Consider the following 22,340-nt stretch of genomic DNA (forward strand, 5'->3'; position numbering starts at 1 on the left):
AAAATTGAGAAAGATGGAAAGGATTTGCTGAAATAGCTAATTGAACTAGAATACAAAAAAGGGAGGTGTGAGGAGGTCGATGAAACAAGTAAATGAAAGGTAAAGACACGGAAATATTGGATGTGTTTTAAAATGTTTTTCTTTTTCTTTTGTTTTTTGTTGTTTCGCTGTATTTTTTTTCCTTTTTGGTTTTTTTTGATGTATTGTAAGGTATTGTTTTGTTTTGTATAATTTTCTATTTTTTTTCTTCTTCTTTTTTCTGTAGCTTTCAAACCCCTAATAAATATCATTTAAAAAAATATGCAGCAGTCTGATTGGTCCTAGAACAATAGGATTCAGAATGCAGCAGTCTAATTGGTCCTAGAACAATAGGATTCAGAATGCAGCGGTCTGATTGGTCCTAGAACAATAGGATTCAGAATGCAGCAGTCTGATTGGTCCTAGAACAATAGGATCCAGATTGCAGCAGTCTGACTGGTCCGCAGGAGCCACCCAATCCAACTCCAGGTGGAAATGAATCCGCAACCTGATTGGCCTACAGGAGAATCCCAGAATTAGCCAATTGCGTGGGGTCCATTGTGTAAATAATGTATATACAGCAGACATTTCGGGGGAACTTCCATTTCTCACTACTATGAGCTGAATAAAGAGCATAAAATCCACACTCGACTCTGCGTATATTTCACAGGTGGTGACTGGCTGAGGTGGATGGGGCAGGCCCTTATTCACCCAAATGGATTGGTCTCCATGGGTAAGTGCTGCCAGAATACGAAACACTGAGAAACAAGAAGGAGGGATGAGCACAAGTGCATTAAAAAATCCCTAAGGGCAACCCCCTCCTTCCCCAAAACAGCCCAATGAGGGCTGAGAAAAAATAATCATGGTTCATATTGTGTATATGAATGGTCAGGTGTTTATGGCTTTCATTCTGCCCCAGGACATTACCCAGAGTGGAGACTATGAACAATGTACTCCAGAGAAGGCAATTGCTACAGTTGAGTGGCCCCTCTTTTTTTCTGATGAAACATCTCCGTATCAAATTATGCCCTGGTCATCTCTGTCACCTTTATGTCCCACAAGCAAGTGACAGGGAGGCAGACGACTTAGTTTGATGCAGAGAGGTCCTTTCTCAGTCTGCTGCATCCAAGTCTTTATGGACACTTGTATTCCATATCTTGTAGCTCTGCAGGAGCTGGTTACAGAGAGGACGAGGTAAATCAGCATGGCCCCAGAGAACCAAGGGCTTGTGTAACAACTGGCAGCACTTTTCTTGGTTCAGTCTCAAGGTAAAGGTTAAGGGACCCCTGACCATTAGGTCCAGTTGCGGATGACTCTGGGGTTGCGGCGCTCATCTCGCTTTATTGGCCAAGGGAGCCGGTGTACAGCTTCCGGGTCATGTGGCCAGCATGACTAAGCCGCTTCTGGCGAACTAGAGCAGCGCACAGAAATGCCATTTACCTTCCCGCCGGAGCGGTACCTATTTATCTACTTGCACTTTGACGTGCTTTCGAACTGCTAGGTTGGCAGGAGCAGGGACCGAGCAAGGGGAGCTCACCCCGCCGCGGGGATTCGAACCGCCAATCTTGTGATGAAGAATCTTAAATATTTCTGCAAGGACCTTTAGAACTGAGCACAATAAAGTGAATGAAGTATTGAGGTGGTATATTGAGGGTTTTTTGGGGGGAAGGTGTCTTCTTCTCAAACTGCTTGAAAATATTGCCCTCTTCACACTTTAAATCATAAACACATCTCTCATAAACACCCGAACCCATAATGACCCAAAATTAACATGCATAGCTAATGATAGGAAATAATCATTCAGTGGTCATGTCATACTATAATGCTCACAGGCAAGCATCTAAAAACAAGGATGTTGCTAGTATCACATCAATCCCCAAATGACATGCTATTTCCAAACTTCTGCTTGGTGAACAAGCTGGCAAGACTTGTAACCGACTTCCAATGTTCCAGTCACCACTCTCCACTACAGAATGGAGAAATATGGTTTTCTTTCTTCCTGACTTGCCCTTCTCCAAACAATGTGATGAACCAAAACTTACCTATTATTTGAAATGTACACACTTCAACAAACAAAAAAAAATTGTGTACAAAAATTGGTATATTGGAGGGGTGAGGAATGTGCCTAAGTGTGCATATATTGGTGAAAACAGCATAAGCATTCATCATATAAGGAAAAATTACTTACAAAAAGGAGGATTGTTTCAGGACTTCCTGACAAAATCACAAATTGATACAGAAATGTGATGAACTGAAGACTGGTAGTACGTTTCCGAGCACAATTCAAAGTGTTGGTGCTGACCTTTAAAGCCCTAAACGGCCTCGGTCCAGTATATCTGAAGGAGCGTCTCCACCCCCATCATTCTGCCCGGACACTGAGGTCCAGCGCCGAGGGCTTTCTGGTGGTTTCCTCACTGTGAGAAGCCAAGTTACAGGGAACCAGGCAGAGGGCCTTCTCGGTAGCGGCACCCGCCCTGTGGAATGCCCTCCCACCAGATGTCAAAGAGAAAAACAACTACCAGACTTTTAGAAGACATCTGAAGGCAGCCCTGTTTAGGGAAGCTTTTAATGTTTAATGTTTTTAGTATTTTAATATTTTTTTGGATGCTTTTAGTATTTAGTATTTTAATATTTTTTTGGATGCTGCCCAGAGTGTCTGGGGAAGCCCAGCCAGATGGGCGGGGTATAAATAATAAATTATTATTATTATTATTATTATTATTATTATTATTATTATTATTATTATTGTAAAATGAAATTGACACTGGATGGGCTGGGTCTAGAGTTATGTTTCATGGCCTATGGATTTCTAATTCATTGGATGAGTTTTATTCTTTTATGTAAAGGTAAAGGGACCCCGGACTATTAGGTCCAGTCATGGCCGACTCTGGGGTTGCGGCGCTCATCTCGCTTTACTAGCCGAGGGAGCCGGCGTACAGCTTCCAGGTCATGTGGCCAGCATGACTAAGCCGCTTCTGGCGAACCAGAGCAGCACACGGAAATGCCATTTACCTTCCTGCTGGAGCAGTACCTATTTATCTACTTGCACTTTGACGTGCTTTCAAACTACTAGGTTGGCAGGAGCAGGAACCGAGCAATGGGAGCTTGCCTCGTTGCGGGGATTCGAACCGCCTACCTTCTGATTGGCAAGTCCTAGGCTCTGTGGTTTAACCCATATATTTTTAACAATGATCTATGGTTTACTTTATTTTTTTTACTGCTATAAGCCACTTTGGGCAAGCATTGACTGGAAAGTGGCGTAAAACTATTTTAAAATAAGATGTACACTAAAACCAGCTTTCCTCTGTGCCTCCATCACCTGTCTATGCACAACACACAGCAATCTGTCTTACCTCCTCCATTTCAAAGGAATCTGAAGTCTTGCAGTTGAAGCTAGACACTCTCCTGAGTGTATGGGTCAAAAGGATATTGGGTTCTTTGCGTGGTCTGTCTTTAATGAGCATCTCAGAGGTGGAAGGAAGATGAGGCAGTTTCACTGGAAGGTGAGGCAACATCCAAGGTTTACTTGCTATGGATTGTGGAGGCTTCGCCTCCTTCTCACTTGGAAACGGCTCTTCTTTCAGAGGAACCAAGGCAGGGTTTTCAGACAAGCCAGTCCGCATTGCCATGTGCAGGTCCACATCAACAGAAGAATTGTCTTCTTTGGCCTGGCATGTGCCAGCATTTCGGTACGCTTGAGGGCTATGCATTGTTGTCTGCCTGGACACTTTTCTCAGGAGCTGACCGATTCTCCTCCTCTTTGCCTGTGTGACCACAAGATTCCGCTTCAGAGAGCCCACAGCACAATTCTCCTCTCCGGTTGTCTCTTCCGACTTATGATGCAGGGTGTTGATGTCATTCAGCAAAGAAGAAAAGGCGCTAGTCACATGATCCAGGACTTCCAATTGCCGAAAACGTCCTGACGTTTGAGACAGATGAAAACAAAACTTATGCATTTGTTTGTTTAATTGCAGAACAAACCTAGAAAGCTTCCAGGCTTCATACAACAAGCTGAAGACAGACAACGCTAAATTTCTCAGATCGTATTGTTAATACTGCAATGTGGTTGCTGCCGCAGAGCTCTGTGGCTGTAACAAATATTGTACATACAGTGGTGCCCCGCAAGACGAATGCCTCGCAAGACGGAAAACCTGCTAGACAAAAGGGTTTTCCGTTTTTGAGCTGCTTCCCAAGACGATTTTCCCTATGGGCTTGCTTTGCAAGACGAAAACGTCTTGCAAGTGTTCGGATTTTTTTCCGCTCCCCCCCTTTTTCTAAGCCGCTAAGCCGCTAATAGCCTTTTAGCCGCTAAGCCGCTAAGCCTTTAATAGCCGCTAATAGCCTTTTTGCCGCTAATCCGCTAAGCCTTTAATAGCCGCTAAGCCTTTAATAGCCGCTAAGCCTTTAATAGCCGCTAAGCCTTTAGTAGCCGCTAAGCCTTTAATAGCCGCTAAACTGCTAATAGCGCTAATCCGCTAAGCCGCTAATAGGGTTGCTTCGCAAGACGAAAAAACCGCTAGACGAAGAGACTCGTGGAACGGATTAATTTCGTCTTGCGAGGCACCACTGTAGTTATATGTCTATAAACATTTGGCAGCTCTATTTTATGAATCAGAACTGAAATTCCTTTGAAATTTGCCCGTCTTTGAATTTTGTGGTGCCGTTCTCAACCCCAAAAATGTGTACAATAACTATGTGTGTTTAGGGAAAATGGGTCCCAAAATGCATATGAAATAAATAAATTAATGATGATGTGTTATATATTAATGAATACATTTGATTGGGATAAATGGCTTATGAAATTGCACGTATTAGGAAAACTGTGAATAAAATGCGTATGATTTTTTGTGTGCAGACTTCTTAAAAATGTCGACTGATGTAGAAATGGAGTGAACTAAACTTAAAAATGGAAAAATGAAGAACTGTAAGAAACTAGAATTGGCAGATTCATTCATTCCTAATCATGTGTAACCTTAGAACACATGCATCAGCAACCCTGAGAGAGGGAAACATGCTGTTATTAAAAGGACTCCCATGGTCTAACCATTTATGGATTGCAACGAGGGAAATGGCCTCAGGAGAGAACCTTTGCCATGATAAAGATATCTCGGAGGGAACTATTAATTGAGTCGAATCTGGGTATTTGCAGAGGTGAATCAGAGACTTGGACTTTTCATTAACCATGCTTCACTCAGCAATAAAACCCTGAAGCACATGCTCCAGGTTTTCTTTAACACTTATCACATTTATATTAAACCTGTGTGTCAATTTTAGGGTATTTAGAATAAAAGAAAAAGGGGCTCTTTGATAATCAGAAATGGGCAAAGTCATATTATCATCACCAAGGCGGATTTTTTTACCTGCCCCAAAGATGGAAGGATCTGCTGATTTCAGTTCTTTCAGTTTCTCAATTTTTTTCCATATTAAATTCAGTTGTCCACATTTCTGCAGCAATTTGTGGGTTTTTTGCACGCACACATAATCCTCATGAAAATTCATCAACATTTAGTGAATATTTCTCTGAATAAGCACATGTTTGTAAGCAGCTTTGACTACTGTATACACTTTTCAATCAACTTCCCCTGATATAATGCATTTCTGTATATTAATTTTAATGCATGCCTTTCCCTAACAGATGATTTATTTATTTTTTGGTAAACATTGCTTGGTTGGTGAACTGTATCTCAAAATATGAGCAAGTGTGAATTTTGAAGAAAGGCTGTGCTTTGGTTCTCATTTATTTCCAAAAGTATGGATTTGATAGATCTGCCTTTAAACGTGAACTGAATCAAATTTCTGTGGGATGTAAACACAGGAGCAGTCAATGACAACATTCCTAGAGTGTACATGTTAGAACATGGGGAGGGATGTCTGTCCAGCAAGCAGGTAAACTTCCTGGGGACGGACTTCCTCCGCATGTGACCAGAGGTAGGTGTGGCCTCACCTGTGCAGGTAATGACAAAAGCACAGGGCAGGCAGCCATCTCTCTCTCTCTGCCATTTTCCTTCGATGAGGAAGCATCTAAAGATGCCCTCTTGGCTCCCAGCCAAGAGAGGAGATAAGGACTCTCTTGCTACAAGATAGATTCTGAATGAATGAACCTTTTTAAGCCTGTCTGCCTTCTGGGATCATATTGTGAACAGAACGTGAGTAAACTCTTTTATACTTTTATAAAGACTGTGTCGTGTCTTGTATTTTAAGAGGGAACAAAAGGGGAAATTACCAGAGTAATTATTATAGAGGTTCTAGCGAACCTGTGCACACATTACCATTGCAAACTTAAAGGGGAATGTCTATAAACTCTGCTGATATTTTGGGAACTTGTTAGCACAAGTTGGATAAGGATATAATTAGTCAATATATCCTCTCCTGCACCCCAGAACATTCCCACAATTTCTCCCCATCCCTACCTACCACACACATTCTACAAACTAAAAGCTAACAAAGCACCTCATATTAAAGAGCCTTTTTAGAAGCTACCAAAGAGTTGGTCTTCTGAGAGCTGTTCCTATGTAGAAAGGGATAACATGTAAATAGCCCAACCACTTCAGCTTTTGGTCAAGGCCCACACGATCAGTCCTTGTCTGAGTGGTTGTGCCATTTAAACAGCAGCTACTATACAAATTTGCTAGTAACAGAAAAGCAAATTTTCCACATGGCTAAAGTAACATTTGTTGACCTGTTGTGTTTGTTAATCTATTGTAATTGGCCTCTTAAGGAGGATAAGCAGTGAATTCTCCATCTTCTATTCTTCTTAACTCCAGCATTAGATTGTATTCTTGCATTTCAACTTGGCCCTAAACTAAATAGCCTGACAAATTGAACTTCATATTAGCGCAAGCCATACTTGACAACTTCTTCTTCTCTTACGGAAACTAGATTTCAAACATTCTAACAGCTTCTTTCTCTGATTGAACATTTTTTGACACCATCCTAGCTCAGCCAATGAGTGTTCAAAACCTCACAGGAACTACTACAAATTCAGTATACTATACAGTATAGATATAGTGGGTCAGATTCTCCTTTCATTATCAAAGCAGAGTATTATTTTCTGCTATAGTCTGATTGAATTGGCTTACATAGAAAGCAATTCTGAATCAGAGGCTGCTATAATGAAAACCCTTTGAGACACTCAAAGCTGTCCAAAAATACCTTGCCATATTTATTAAGTGCAGATACCTCAGTTGATTTCAATGAATAGACCACTGGACTAACCTCTCAAAGTGTTTGATGGTTATGATAAGATTTATTCTCCTGATCTTTCCCCCCTCAGCAAAACTTTCTACTCATGAGAATGAGCTCATCTCTCCAAAACCTTTCCTCGCTCCCCACAAGAAAATCTATTATTTTCATTTACTTACCACATAAATTGGGGCTTTCTATATCCATTCGTTTTCTTTGAGCTTCAATGAAGACCCGGATGTTGATTCCTTTAGCTATGGAAGCACAACTGATGAACCGGGAAGGGATTTTAGTGCAGATGTCAGGCTCATCTGTACCAAACCCCAAATCCAGCAGAATCTCAACTGGATCTTTTTCTGAGAAATCTAACCATTCAGTGACACTATAGAGAAAACAACCACATAAATTATGCTGCTGGCTTGATATGTTATTTCATTTCACTAAGCTAAAATATATCCAGAATGAATCATACTCAGTGAAATCAATGTACGTAACTCTGCTGATTTCAATGGACCTGCTCTGAGCACGATTTAACTGGATATCATTCTTCCTTCTTCCTCTTCCTATCTCATGTCTGTATTGTGGAGCTAGATGAGCAGTGATCAATGTGGTACTCTTCAGATGTTGCTGTACTACATCTACCATCATCTCTGACCACTGGCCATGCTGGTTTGGCCTGATGGGAGTTGGAGCCCAACAAAATCTGGATGTAATGACATTGGCTATCTCTGAACTAGGTAAAGGTAAAGGTACCCCGACCATTAGGTCCAGTCACAGATGACTCTGGGGTTGCACGCTCATCTCAGTCTACAGGCTGAGGGAGCCGGCGTTTGTCTGCAGTTTTTCCAGGTCATGTGGCCAGGATGACTAAGCCGCTTCTGGCGAACCAGAGCAGCACACGGAAATGCCATTTACCTTCCCGCCGGAGCGGTACCTATTTATCTACTTGCACTTTGACGTGCTTTCGAACTGCTAGGTTGGCAGGAGCTGGGACTGAACAATGGGAGCTCACCCAGTTGCAGGGATTCGAACCGCCAACCTTCTGATTGGCAAGCCCTAGGCTCTGTGGTTTAGACCACAGCACCACCCGTGTCCCATTATCTCTGAGCTAGACAAGTACAAAATGGCCTATGAGAAGCTACCACCCAACAAATCTAAATTGACATTGTAAACTTTAAATTTGTTCCCAGATAAATAAACTACGCTTTACAAAAGTAATTTGTTTACATTTATTTATTTATTTATTTGGGCTTATAGCTCACCTCATCCCAATGACTCAAGCCAGGTAACAATGCACATGTCCATTTCAATAATCATTACTCATGTCAAGAGTTTCAGGTAATAATTTTGCTTGTCACCCATCCAACGCTCACTTAAGTACAACTCTCTTTCATGTCATGAAGATTCCTAGGAATGTTTTGGAGTTTCATTATGTATTAAGTTTTCATCCCTGAAATTAATCAAACTAGAAACACAGTCAATCAATGGGTGTAATGTAGACAATGGTCAGTGTGCAGCTCCTTCAGTTTAATACTGGTCACTCAAAGACACTGGAACTACAACTCCAGGAAGACTTTGCCTCATGGCCAGTGCATGAGCCAAACCCTCCACAGAATTCGGCTTCTAACCACACAGAGAAAACTAACACATGGGCTGACATGCAGAGGGCCGGGAGGCCAGCTGGCAAACCCCAGCTGTGCCGTCTCCTTCCATCGGCCCATGCTCCGACGTAAATCAGCGACCCGGGCTTCAAAGCCAGGGCACTCTATCAGCGAGAGAACTGCGCACACCGAATAGGCGTGAGGCTTGTGGAAGCATACTACAACTACAGATTTATTAATCATAAATCAGGACAAAGAAACATGTCTCTCTCTCATGTCATCTCAGAGAGAATGGGCAGAGCAAAAGCTATACACAACAGAAGTTCCTAGCATACTGTGCTGGAATGTAAACAGACATGTGATACACATCTGTTCCTTAAGGTGGAATGGAAATCTCAACACAGGGGGGGTCACCAGGTGGCGCATTGGAAGATGGCCGACAATAACATCTCTCTGACCCATACGAGGTAATTAAGAGGCTGCTATGGGATGTATGCAGTCTTCCTACCCCCCCCCAAGGAGATGGGGGGCTGCCTTGCCAGCGGTGTCCACAATGCACCCCCAGATACGAGGTCTGGGGGTGCCGGTCACTTGGCACGAGCCCTCGATGCGGTCAGCTCTTCCTGACGCCGATTCCAATCAGCGCATGCTGGTTAGCTTCAGCTCAGAATTATAATTGGAAACATACAATTGGAATGAAGCTGAAGCACATACATCAAGTAACGCTCAAGAGATAAGACTGCTGATTAATGGATATCTGTGACCGGGAGTGATGGACGGATAAGTAAATCTTCTGATGAATCACCATTAAGAGACTGTATGTTTGGAATGAAGGAGGTGGAGGAAAAAACCTTTTTTCTTTGTACTATGTGATATTAATAACCCTTCACCCCAGAAAGAAACAAGATCGTTGTGTTTTACTAATCACAAGCAGAAAGTTAAGAACTGTGTGGGATGGAATATAGCTAAAGAAAGGATTGGTAAACAATGAGAACGGAGGAAAATTCTATGACGCAGTCAAAAAATGGTGTCTCGCCAAGACAGGCTTGCCGGAGAAAGAAGGACAGGGGGAGGAGAATCAGGACCACTGGAATGAGAAGGATTGCTGGAATTTAATTTTGACCTGACAGAGCCTCCTGATATACTGGGCAAGTCTGAGAAAAGTAAAGGACAGACCGAATATTTTTTTTTTTTTTATGGAAGCGAAGAACAGCGGCTGTCCCTGAGCGATATGATCTTTGGAGAGTACAAAACCCACACGGAGCATGTCTGTTTCCAATCTGCTTGTGAAAATTATCAGAGATCGCAAAGAAAGGAATATACGATAACAACAAGAAGATGAAGAAAGTAATAAAGGACTATCTGGATTGAACTGGATAGAACTGTTTAATTAATGCAGCAATATAAGTGATGCTTGGACTCGTCCGGAGCTTGATGTATGGGTACCCCAACAAAATTTAAAATTCGGCTGTATAATTTGGAACTAATGTGATTTGGATAATGATTTCAGAGTGGGAGAGACTTCTCCTATTAAGACGGAAGGCATCCAAAGGGCCCTTTGGCTCCTTCTCTTTCATGCAACTCAATCCAATTTTCTGGATTGGTGATCAACTCAACCTCATCTTCAGTTGGAATTGGTCAAACCACATCAGGCCCTGTTGCATCCCTAGTTATGTGACTGGGATATCTCTCTCAACGTTGCCTGGTGAGAGTTCAGATCCTTTCCTCTCGCCCATCTACTTGCCTCCCTCCTGCCTAATCTCATCCCTTCTCCCAACTTGTTTACTGGCTAATAATAATAATAATAATAATAATAATAATAATAATTTATTTATACCCCATCCATCTGACTGGGTTTTCCCAGCCACTCTGGGCGGCTTCCAACCAAATATTAAAAACAATACAGCGTCAGACATTAAAAACGTCCCTAAACAGTTGTCTTTTAAAAGTAAAATAGTTGTTTATTGCCTTGACATCTGCTGGGAGGGCGTTCCACAGGGCAGGCGCCACTACCGAGAAGGCCCTCTGCCTGGTTCCCTGCAACCTCACTTCTCACAGAGAGGGAACCGCTGGAAGGCCCTTGGCGCTGGACCTCAATCTACTGCAACAACAGCAGTAGAACAGAGAAAGGGAGGGAGGTCTCTGTCACTGCCATGCCCTTCTCTGGCACCCGGCATACTACTACAGCTGTGAGCAGGCACCAGGACTGCTGGGATATATAGTTTCAGTGCAGCTGTAATACTTGGGGAAATGACACTTTCTGGCATCTTGCATGTAGCCTCAGCAGGGTGCTAAGTGCCAACAGTAGTGGAGGAGAGAAAAATACCCCTTTCTCCATTCTGCTGAGGCAGGAGGAAAGGAAAGTGGCTCGGACGAGGGTAGGGTTTGGAGATGGGTGGCAGGGAAAGAGGGCTTTAATTTTTCTCTAGCTCAAATTGGAATGCATCCAGGAGAACCTTCAGGTCTATGGTGGTCCGCTCCCCTTGTATTTAAGTTGAGGGATGCGGGTGGTCTAAACCATGAGCCTCTTGGGCTTGCGGATCAGAAGGTCAGCGGTTCGAACCCCTGCAAGGGGGTGAGTTCCGGTTGCTCTGTCCCAGCTCCTGCCAACCTAGCAGTTTGAAAGCACACTAGTGCAAGTAGATAAATAGGTACCGCTCTGGCGGGAAGGTAAGTGGCATTTCCGTGCGCTCTGGTTTCCTTCACGGTGTTCTGTTGCACCAGAAGCAGTTTAGTCATGCTGGCCACATGACCCGGAAAGCCGTCTGTGGACAAACGTTGGCTCCCTCGGCCTGAAAGCAAGATGAGCGCGGCAACACCAGAGTCAGCTTTGACTGGACTTAACCTTTACCATTACCTTTTTTTACCTATTTAAAAATTTGTTCCTGGAGAGAACCAGAGAACATTCTGAACATTGTGAATCATAACTAAACCAGGGTCTGAAGCTCAGAGGATTTTGGGGGCAACTGAGCCATGAGAATCTGGCATGTGCTGTGAAGCCACTGAAAAGGAAAATGCTCAGCCACACATCCTCACTAGCTTTGACTGCTGTCAGTTACCATGGCAGAGCACACTGATGCTGGATGATGAAACACTTGAATTGCACACACGCACACACGTCTGGAATGGGCCATGGGGATGGCTTCTGCATCATCTACCAAACGTGCATATCTATTTAGGTCCAACCACTTTCCGTTTTTGGGTGGGTCTGGGTGGCACTGTGGGTTAAACCACAGAGCCTAGGACTTGCCGATCAGAAGGTCGGTGATTCGAATCCCCGCGACGGGGTGAGCTCCCGTTGCTCGGTCCCTGCTCCTGCCAACCTAGCAGTTCAAAAGCACGTCAAAGTGCAAGTAGATAAATAGGTACCACTCCGGCAGGAAGGTAAACAGCGTTTCCGTGCGCTGCTCTGGCTCGCCAGAAGCAGCTTAGTCATGCTGACCACATGACCCGGAAGCTGTATGCCGGCTCCCTCGGACAATAAAGTAAGATGAGCGCTGCAACCCCAGAGTCGGCCATGACTGGACCTAATGGTCAGGGTTCCCTTTACCTTTTATCTTGTTTTTACAATCAAGCGGCGTGTAAATTAGATGAAATTAACAAACAAACAAACAAACAAACATTTTCTTTGAGCACCAATGTGGGCTTTCTGGGAAATTCTGAGTTGGAAAGGAGGGCAATTTGCATCAGAATTTTTTCCAGTTTGCATCAGAACATTTTCTGCTGCCCTTGAGAGTGATGTAATTTAGCATGTTTATTTTACTCGGATTGAGTAAACAAAGCCAAACACTTCAAAACTGCCAAGTATGCCCAATATTTATTTGCAATTGGCAGCCGTTCGTTGCTACTAATGAACTTGTGAAACAGAAAATTTTCCGCAGAAAAACAAAGCACCAGAAAAAACTTCCCGTCCCGCATAGCCGAATTTGAGGCGTGCGCCGTGCACCGTGAAAGCCGCAAACATTGAAATCTGGTTGATGCTGACCTTTTGGGGGCACTGGGAAGAGAATGGGATGAGCCAGCACTATTCCATCGTGAAAGGACCGGCATTTCTGAAAACTGATGCAGGGATCTATAGTAGCGGGAGAAAGCAACAATGAAATTTGTTTACACTCAAGGTCCTCTGGGATGTCATTATAATTTCTTTCTGGAGTAAACATTTGCATCTTTCTTTTAGTTCAAAATGTTACTTTGCCGGAGCTCTTCAGGAGAAGAGCATGTATGATACTGTGGCAAACACATTTGTTCTCAGGAACAGTATGTTACAGGAGGTGTTAGAATGTAGGTGTTAGGTACCAGTAAATGCTAATTATAAAGGTGGCAGAGCTTCTTTGCTTTTGACAGATGGCGTAGCTTTGGAAGTCTTTGGGGAGCACACGTTCTCTAACCACCTACTTTCTAGAAAGATATAACTGCTTTTAATAAAGCTCTATCTCTGTAACATGCAATGAGCAATACCAGAAGGAACACCCTCGTATCTTTATTTTGTCAAGATTTCTAGCTGCGACTTGTTAACTAGTTTGCTTTCGGCAATGGATTACAAAAGCATGAGCTGCAATCTCCTCAACCCCCACCTCAAATGCCCTCTATCCCAGAGGTCCGTTTTTCTAGATCACCTGGAAACATATATAAAATGTAATTCATAAAAGAGATAAAGGAATTACCGTATTTTTCGCCCTATAGGACGCACTTTTCCCCCTCCAAAAATGAAGGGGAAATGTGTGTGCGTCCTATGGGGCGAATGCAGGCTTCGCGCACCTCTCCGCGAGCAGCGGGAGCCCAGCACTGGGCTCCCGCTGCTTGCGGAGAGTTGCCTGCATGCTGAAGCCTGCGTGCGCTGAGCTCAGCGCATCCAGGCTTCGCGGACCTCTCCGCAAGCAGCGGGAGCCAGCGCTGGGCTCCCACGGCTTGCAGAGAGCTGCCTGTTTGGGGGCTGGGGTCGGGGGAAGCTCGGGCCTGGGGGGAAAATATTTTTTTCCCCTTTATTTCCCCCCCCAAAAAAACTAGGTGCGCCTTATGGGACGGTGCGTCCTATAGGGTGAAAAATACGGTAGTAAGACCTTGGCTACCTGCATTTCCCTGCTTTGTTTTGTTTTGTCTGTTTATAGAATCTTTTAAAGCAGCCCTTTACCATACAGCCATACAATTCAAAACAGGTAAAACGGTTTACACCATTATAAAACAAAGAAAAACCCCAAGCAAAACTAGTACTGTATAGGTTAAACAAAAAGGCACAGGTGGGTCCCACAAAACTACCTTAACTGTCAAAGGGAAAAGAGGTTTGTCTTCAGCATTTGGTAGAAGCTGAATAATGATGGGGCCAGGGGCACCGCTGTAAAGGAGTTCCACAATTTGGGGGCTGCCACAGAGAAGTCCCTGGAAGCAGTAGCAGCGTGGCACAGACCGTGTGTGTTGCTGACCTGGCTTCCCAATGGCACATGTCACTGTCAGTTACCGAGGGGACGGGACAAGGTAGCTGAGTTTGTTTAAAATCTAAAACAGCTTATCTTAGTATTCCGTTTTTTGAATTTGTACTATGTAGGTTTTTAAAAAACTTTTTGTAAGGGCAATACTAGAGTTTTCACAGCCGAGTCCTCAACTCCTTATCACAACTGCTTGGCTTGCTTTAGATAGGGCTGTGTCTTAAACTCGCTATTGAGGTTTTCAAACTTTTTTTGTAAACTCAGGGGAGCGTTTCAGTCCTGTTCTCGAGTTTGTTTAAAATCATTTAAGGTTTATGATTTCTCTATTTCCTTCTGAGGAAACTGAATGGTTCAGTGAAACGAGGTTTGTAGCCGGCATCCCATTAAGGCTTTGTTCAATTCTAGGTTGTTCTAATTTTTTCCCTTAAACTTTGTGATTTTTGTTATTTAGTTTAATTCTATAAGATAATATTTCTAGCCGATTACTTCTCGTTTCAGGGATTTTCACGGTATTTCATTTGTTTTGTGTAGTTTTCAGTTTCCGTGACTGTCTTTTTTCTACTACAATTAGAGAAAGGGCTGCCAGCTGTCTATGTGTACAGCCAGGTTCGTCAGACTGTTCCCTCATGTGACCATTGCACAATGGGATGTTTTTACTCACATCCCGTTGGAGAGATCTATGCATCAGAGTGAAGAAGCCTCTTCCCCTCCTTGTTACTAGCTTGTGTTAGCATGAAAGATTGCTCCATATTTTAGCGTGAATATTTCACATTTACACCCACATACAATTCTGGCTAATTATACATATCACATTTAGCTTAATACTAGGAAAATGTAGATGTCATCATTAAGCTAACAAATATTCTTCCTGCCACCCTACAGTTCAGACATCGAAAGCTTCCCTTCACAATTAATTGCACTGCCTTCACTGAATTTTGAAGTGTAGAAGTGAATAGCTTACAACATGCACCCAAACACCATACATGAACCTACCGCATGTAATTTTGCACGGTCATTTGGGCCATTCCCGAGGGAGGTGAAAGAGCTGCAAAGAAACAGAATTCATTGATATTTAATTTTTCCTTAAATCCAACAGGCAGGATTTTTAAAATCAAGATTTGAACTTCACTGCATGACCAGGTGTGATTTTTTTTGCAAAGGAGATAAAGGGATGACAAAAGTTATTCATTCATAGAAACAAAAAAACTGAGATATGGGAAATGTCTTTTTCTGCTGCAAATATTTTTGTGTGTTGGTAGTATGCATTGCCACAAATAAAATGGGAAACAACAGTATTGTAATATGAAGACTAGCTAATGCTATTCTAGGCTGCATCAACCAATGTATAGAGCCAGTGTGGTGTAGTGGTTAAGAGTGGTAGACTCGTAATCTGGGGAACCGGGTTCGCGTCTCCGCTCCTCCACATGCAGCTGCTGGGTGACCTTGGGCCAGTCACACTTCTGTGAAGTCTCTCAGCCCCACTCACCTCACAGAGTGTTTGTTGTGAGGAAGGGAGAGGAGAATGTTAGCCGCTTTGAGACTCCTTAGGGTAGTGATAAAGGGGGATATCAAATCCAAACTCTTCTTCTTTTTCCAAGTCAATGGAGGTAATAGTACCACTCTGTTCTGCATTGGTCAGACCCCACCTGGAGCACTGTGTCCAGTTCTGAGCACCACAATTAAAGATGGATATTGACAAGCGGGAACATATGCAGGGGAGGGCAACCAAGCCTGATGAGGAACTGTTGAGGGAGTTGGGTATGTTCAACCTGGAAAAGAAGGAACTGAGAGGAGATATGATGGCCAGCTTCAACTATCTTAAGGGCCGTCACATGGAAGATGGAGCAAGCTTGTTTTCTCCTACACTGGAGGGTAGGATTCGAACCAATGGAGTCAAGTTACAAGAAAGGAGATTGCAGCTAAACATCAGGAAGACAGTAAAAGCTGTTTAACAGTGGAACAGTCTCCCTCTGGAGGTTGTGGACTCTCCCTCCTTGGAGGTTTTTAAGCAGAGATTGGAGGGCCATCTGTCATGTGTGATGTAGCTGAGATTCCTGCATTGCAGAGGGTTGGTCTAGGACAGTGATGGCCAAACTTGGCCCTCCAGCTGTTTTGGGACTACAGTGCTCATCATCCCTGACCACTGGTCCTGTTAGCTAGGGATGATGAGAGTTGCAGTCCAAAAACAGCTGGAGGGCCAAGTTTGGCCATCACTGGTCTAGAATGATTCTCAGGGTCACTTCCAGCTATACAATACAATGATTCTAAGAAGATTTTCATCCAATATTTTTGGGAAGGTCCATACATTTAAAGTACATTCAAAGCACATTGAAAGCACATGGCTTCCCCCAAGGAATTCTGGGAACTGTAGTTGCCCCCTCGCACAGCAACAATTCTTAGCACTCTTAACAAACTACAGTTCCCAGAATTCTTTGGGATAGGGCCAGCCCAATGTATTTTGCTTCCGGAAGCACAAGAGCAAAAGATGTCCAATCCTCCAAGTAAAGTGAATAGTACCCATGGCTAGCTAAATTATTTTGGTGCCAGAGGCAGAAATTCCCACAGACACCTCTTCCCCTCCATGGCAGTGAAAATGCAAGCATAATAATTGAAATAACAAAGTGCTGACCTTTCATGGCACCTAAAAGCAGGTTGCTCAAGGTGGCTGCTTCACTCTGCCTAATGGTAGGGTCAGCCAATTACTGTATTTTTTGCTCTATAAGACTCACTTTTTCCCTCCTAAAAAGTAAGGGGAAATGTCTGTGTGTCTTATGGAGTGAGTGCAGGCTGCGCAGCTATCACAGAAGCTAGAACAGCAAGAGGGATCGCTGCTTTTGCTGCACAGCGATCCCTCTTGTTGTTCTGGCTTCTGAGATTCAGAATATTTTTTTTCTTGTTTTCCTCCTCCAAAAACTAGGTGCGTCTTATGGTCTGGTGCGTCTTATAGAGAGAAAAACACAGCATGTAAAGGGTTGGGCATTTAAAAAAGAAAGTCTGGCCATTGAAACACATTCTACTAGGTTTGCAGCAGATGACTGATATATTTTCAGGAATAGCACCAGCCATCAGTCCACCAAGATCCCATGCTGCATTGGCCCTTGCAACCTCCAGATTAGATCCAGCCTAGTTGAAACAGTTATTTTGGTTCTACAAAACCAAATTCCAGACCACACGCCCTGAAACTTCTTGCACTGGATGACATGTGGAGCGTTGTAAATGTATTCCAGACCATGCAACTTTACAGCTGGAATCCCTGAAGCTGAATAAGTTGATTTTCGGACAGAATTACAGAAGCTGAGTGTGACTACATCTGGCTGTTTAAGCACTTCGGGTGATACATTGGATCTGAAGTAATAACTCTATAAAACAGTTCAGTATATGAATATAGTGACAACGTTACTGTGAAAAAACACAACGTGACTAGCAACTTGAATTACTGAACACTTTTTCACTGACATGAAGTTCATTGTATCTGCGGTTATCAATTTGCAGTTTAAAAGTGGTACAGTGTAAGGCAGGATCCAAAACTCAAAAACAGCAGAAAAAGGAACATGGAATGTGAAAGAAATAGTTTGAAAACATTGTGAGCTCAGTTAGAAATGGGACAGAAAAGTAGTTAGCAAGTCATTGATGTAATGCACTGTCTTTGTTTACTCAGATTTGCCTCATGGCTTTGGCCTCTGCTCTTTCTACATGTAATTCTAAAGAGTCAGTGTTTGTCTGATTAAGCAAATGTTTGCTCTGAATCATGATTAAATGAATGGTGCAATGTTTCACGAAGGATTTCTAATGACCTACTTTAGGCACCCTTCCTGTACCACATTATTGTCAAATAAAGTCCAAGTGTTGCCTTACCCGCTGCTTTGCCTTGGCTTTCTTGCAGATCTTCGCTTTCAGATAAGCTGTTAAAAGAAAGGTGGGGAAACTGGTTGTTGCCGTTCAAGAGGGAGGATTAAATATCCAGAACTCTGATCCACTTATTTACAAAACAGATGTGGCAAGGATCCTTTCTAACAGAAGAGATTCTTTGTGACTGCTTAGGAAGTTTGCCAGTCTGATGTAGTTTCTCTATATTATTCTGCTTGCTAGTTTAACTTTTTTTATATAATCCTAGTTCCTGGATGACCATTAATCCAGGAAGTTACCAGATTTTCTTCAAAGAATCCAGGGACACTTTTTTTTGAAAAGAGAAAAAAGTTATTATTATTATTATTATTATTATTATTATTATTATTATTATTTTAAGAAGTAATCTCTTCTGTGGTCTCCTCTGTTGCGCAGCCTTCCTCTGGGCCCCAGCCTGCTCTCTTGGTGTCCTTGCCCTCCTGGTGCTCTCCTATCTCTCCTTCTCAGTGGCTCCCCTTTTTTCTCCTTCCTCTTTCTCTCTCTTCCTTCTCCTTCTCTTCTCCTCCTTCTCCCTGCATCAGCTTCAGGGTATTCCTGACCCTGGGGCACCCCTGGGCAGTTGGCTGGGTGCTGTCACTCCCAGCTTGATTTGGATACCAGGGGTAGGTAGGTGGGGGGGGGGGTGTCAGCGGTTCCCCCAGTTCTCCTTCAGCAGTGGCAGCAGCAGTGGCAGTCAGCAGCCCGGAGCCAGCTTGGTAGCGCAGTTGGCTCTGTTTGGCTTCAGGAGCTGCTCGCTGCCATGGTGCCCGCCATTTTGCCTCACCGGAAGTCCCCATATGATCTGTCTTGTGCCATTCAACCAATCACACAACATTCTTCCCCTACTAATAAATCTACAACACTTAAAATATAAATCCGGGGACATTAAATGAAATCCGGGGACGGATTTTGTCCAGGGACAAATTTGTAAATCCAGGGACTGTCCCCGGGAAACAGGGACGTCTAGTAACCATATATTAAGACAACATGCCAATAAAAGTTTCATTAAAAATAAAGGCTGCTGGTTATTAGGGATACAGGTTACTTAGGAAATTTGTGCGCTCTTGGGAAACTCCCTCCTTTCAGAAATCCCTAATTTATTATGAGTAGCATATAAACCCTTTTAGCTCAGAAAGATTCAGGGCAGCCATAATTTCCACCAATGCCCTGCCCTTCCCTTCTTTAGCTGCTAAGGTGGTAGGAGTTAAAACAGCATTCAAGGTCAACGTTGAAAGGTGCTTTTAACCTGCTTCCGCATTCTAAGATGCTCCTGTTCCTATGAACTATGGTAAGGGTAGTTTTTGAAAAGTTCTTTCTGATTCATTGACCAGGATGAATAAAACATGTCGTTGTCCCCCCCCCCCCCAGTGCAGTGCTGGCTGGCGTCCATGGGGACTGGAAGCACAGAAGGCATGGAGATTCGCACTAGGAGGAGCTTGAATCAATAAGAGGTGCTCCCTGCTGAATGCAACAAAAGTCACGTGGAGACTAAGGGGGAGGAGATGAAAAGGTAGTAGCACTCCTGGATTGGTTGTTAGAAAGCAGACAGGTGGCAGCTGTCTGGGAACAGATCCAGGGTGTTGGGGCAGAAACCCATCCATACAACTAGACTACTGCCCTGGTGAACTGTTTCTGAGAGTCTTTCTCTCATGAGGTTGAGCCAAGATGCTTCCTCATGTTGTTATCCCACCGACAATCAGCAAAATGGGGGGATTTCAAGCAATTTGGGTGATGGAAACGAGAGTCTGCCGTAAGACTCTTGTTAAGAAAACAGAAAACAAATGTGGATCCTCTCATTATGGACTACTATTGGCCAGTATTTTATGTTCCACCCTTGGGTAAGGTAGTGGACAAGGTGGTGTTTGGGGGATTATACTGCTTTCTGGGGGGCATTTCTGTCTGATATCTGATGTGGCTTGGGGACAGAACTGGCCTTGGCCACATTGGTGGATAACTTGTGTTGAGGAATGCTGAAGGACTTATGTCCCATTCTATGGACTTTGGTCTGTGGGGTGTTTCAGAATCCTATTTGGTCCCCTGTGTCCATAAATGAAGCTATTGGGAGAAGTAATCTGGGTGCGTGGACTAAAGTGTGTAGATGGAAATGAAATGCTTATGTTTGGAAAATATCCATGTTTCTTCATCTACATAGAACGTATCCATGTATCCTTCATTTACACAGAAAAGCCTCCTTTAACTCAATGTATCTGACAGAGGCATTCAGCATAGAGATCAACTGTAGTACCAATATGTTTATAACCAGATGTCAAAGAGAACAACAACTACCAGACTTTTAGAAGACATCTGAAGGCTGCCCTGTTTAGGGAAGCTTCTAATGTTTGATGCATTACTGTATTTTAATATTTTGTTGGAAGCCGCCCAGATGGGTGGAGTATAAATAATAATAATAATAATAATAATAATAATAATAAATTATATTATATTATTATTATTTTATCTATTATTATTATTTTCCTATGAAGCTTATTGTTTAAGAGAGACAAGGTATTTCCTTTTTTAAAAAAACAACAAACCTCTCTCTCTCTCTCTCTCTCTCTCTCTCTCTCTCTCTCTCTCTGTGTGTGTGTGTGTTTATGAATGAGATTTTTATCCACTCCAACCATCTCATTATTAGAGGTACAATTGGCTTTTCATATTGAAACACTTTATCCATACAATTGCAAGGATTAGTTTTTTTAAAAATTGATCGTGCTATTCAGGACTGCTCATACTTACTAGAAACCAGAGTCCATCCAGTTGCAAAGGTTCTTTTCTTTGTGGTCCACTAAAAATTAGACACAGCAGAATATTACTTATTTTCTCACCCACCCCAGATTTCTTCAAAAGAGCTCAGAGCAGCATATATGTTTTTCTTCCCCTCCATTTTATTCTCACAACATCTGCAAGGTTAGTTAGGCAAACAGATTGTATCTGGCCCAGGACCAACCACAAAGTTTCATAGATACTGGGGATGTGAACCTGTGTCTTCTCATGTTTATTTGGCTAGAATGTGACCAAACAACTCAATTGCCATACTGTGGCTGTTTGATTCCCGCCACCCTGCCAATAAAGCAACACAACTATCTACTGCATAACTGTTATGTATTGTTTGAAATATGAGTCTGAAGGTTTCATCTGTAGACAATGCATAAGAACATCACTGCACAATGAGAACATCTACAGGCCCTAAGGAGGTTCCTTCACACTGCAGTCTCACTCCTTCCAGAAACTAGGAAAGCATGAGTATGGGAAAGAATCATGTCATGGAGTCCACCAACGTGACACGGAGTACAAGTCAATACATGTCTACTTAGAGTAAGCCCCATATAGTCCAGTGGGACTTACTCCCAGCTACCGTAAATATGAATAGGATGGCCACCACAATGCTTCTGATTTTCATTCCATACCAAATTGGCTCCCAAGTGAGGAAGATAAGGAACCTTTAGATACTAAGATCTTAAAACACCTCATAGAACCTCTTACCAAGTTGTGGGGGAGAAAGAGGCTTGTCTACCACAGCTTTTGGAGCTGGAAAATCTTCACCTAGTTGCGTCCATGACATTTGGGTTGATGAAAGCAGTCCTCTCTTCTTTTCAGTGTCAATATTGGTTCCATGGTGATGGGATTCTGAGAACATCTCAGTGTAAAAATGAAACGTCTTTTAAAAAAAGATGGAATGAAGATCAGTTTAATATAATGAATGAATGATTGACAACCCTGGATGAAGCTGAAGAAGTTGTGGAGAGGAACATCTGGTTGAGCATCAGAGCTGTAGGTAAAAGAGCAGAGCTTGATCTTAAGACACACTGAAGGATACACTGAAAAAAACTGATTTATTTTCTTTTTTAATGTGTCATATAATTATAGAAAAGTTATCAACATAAAACAAACAGGAACCCCCCCCCTCTCTTTTTCATTTTCTATTCCTTCCTTCCTTCCTTTCTTCCTTCCTTCTTTTTTGAAGCACAGGTATTTGTGCCCTCTGGTGTACATACCCTAGCAGTTGGGTCCATTTAATTGTCTAAACAATTGTTTCATTGTTAATTAACTTGGAGCATAGAACCAGCGAGCTTTGCCAGATGTGTAAAAAGCTCCTGAAGAATAATCTCCTGTGGTCAGAAACACGGGGAAGTCAACTGCCCCACTCTCACTAAACGGCAGCCTTGAGGCTAATCAGGAGAAATATTGAAACCCCATCCCATCAACTTAATGTCAGCCGCCCAAAGCTGGC

General features: G+C 42.9%; 1 protein-coding gene across 2 annotated transcripts in view; it reads right to left on the reverse strand.

Annotated features, from left to right (window-relative positions):
* The window catches only part of ITPRID1 (ITPR interacting domain containing 1), a 65,370-nt gene that overhangs the window by 32,849 nt on the left and 10,181 nt on the right, over nucleotides 1-22,340 (reverse strand). For both annotated transcript variants that reach the window (XM_082192758.1, XM_082192757.1), the window contains exons 2-8: nucleotides 21,593-21,767; nucleotides 20,846-20,894; nucleotides 18,080-18,126; nucleotides 15,218-15,269; nucleotides 12,787-12,873; nucleotides 7,380-7,582; nucleotides 3,372-3,937 (exon numbers count right to left, since the gene is read on the reverse strand). In XM_082192758.1, coding sequence (XP_082048884.1) covers nucleotides 3,372-3,937; nucleotides 7,380-7,582; nucleotides 12,787-12,873; nucleotides 15,218-15,269; nucleotides 18,080-18,126; nucleotides 20,846-20,894; nucleotides 21,593-21,746 — 1,158 coding nt within the window. In that variant the 5' untranslated portion in view covers nucleotides 21,747-21,767. The remainder of the gene's footprint in view (nucleotides 1-3,371; nucleotides 3,938-7,379; nucleotides 7,583-12,786; nucleotides 12,874-15,217; nucleotides 15,270-18,079; nucleotides 18,127-20,845; nucleotides 20,895-21,592; nucleotides 21,768-22,340) is intronic.

The sequence above is a fragment of the Podarcis vaucheri genome, assembly GCF_965113315.1.
Source record: "Podarcis vaucheri genome assembly, chromosome: 12".
NCBI lineage: Eukaryota > Metazoa > Chordata > Lepidosauria > Squamata > Lacertidae > Podarcis > Podarcis vaucheri.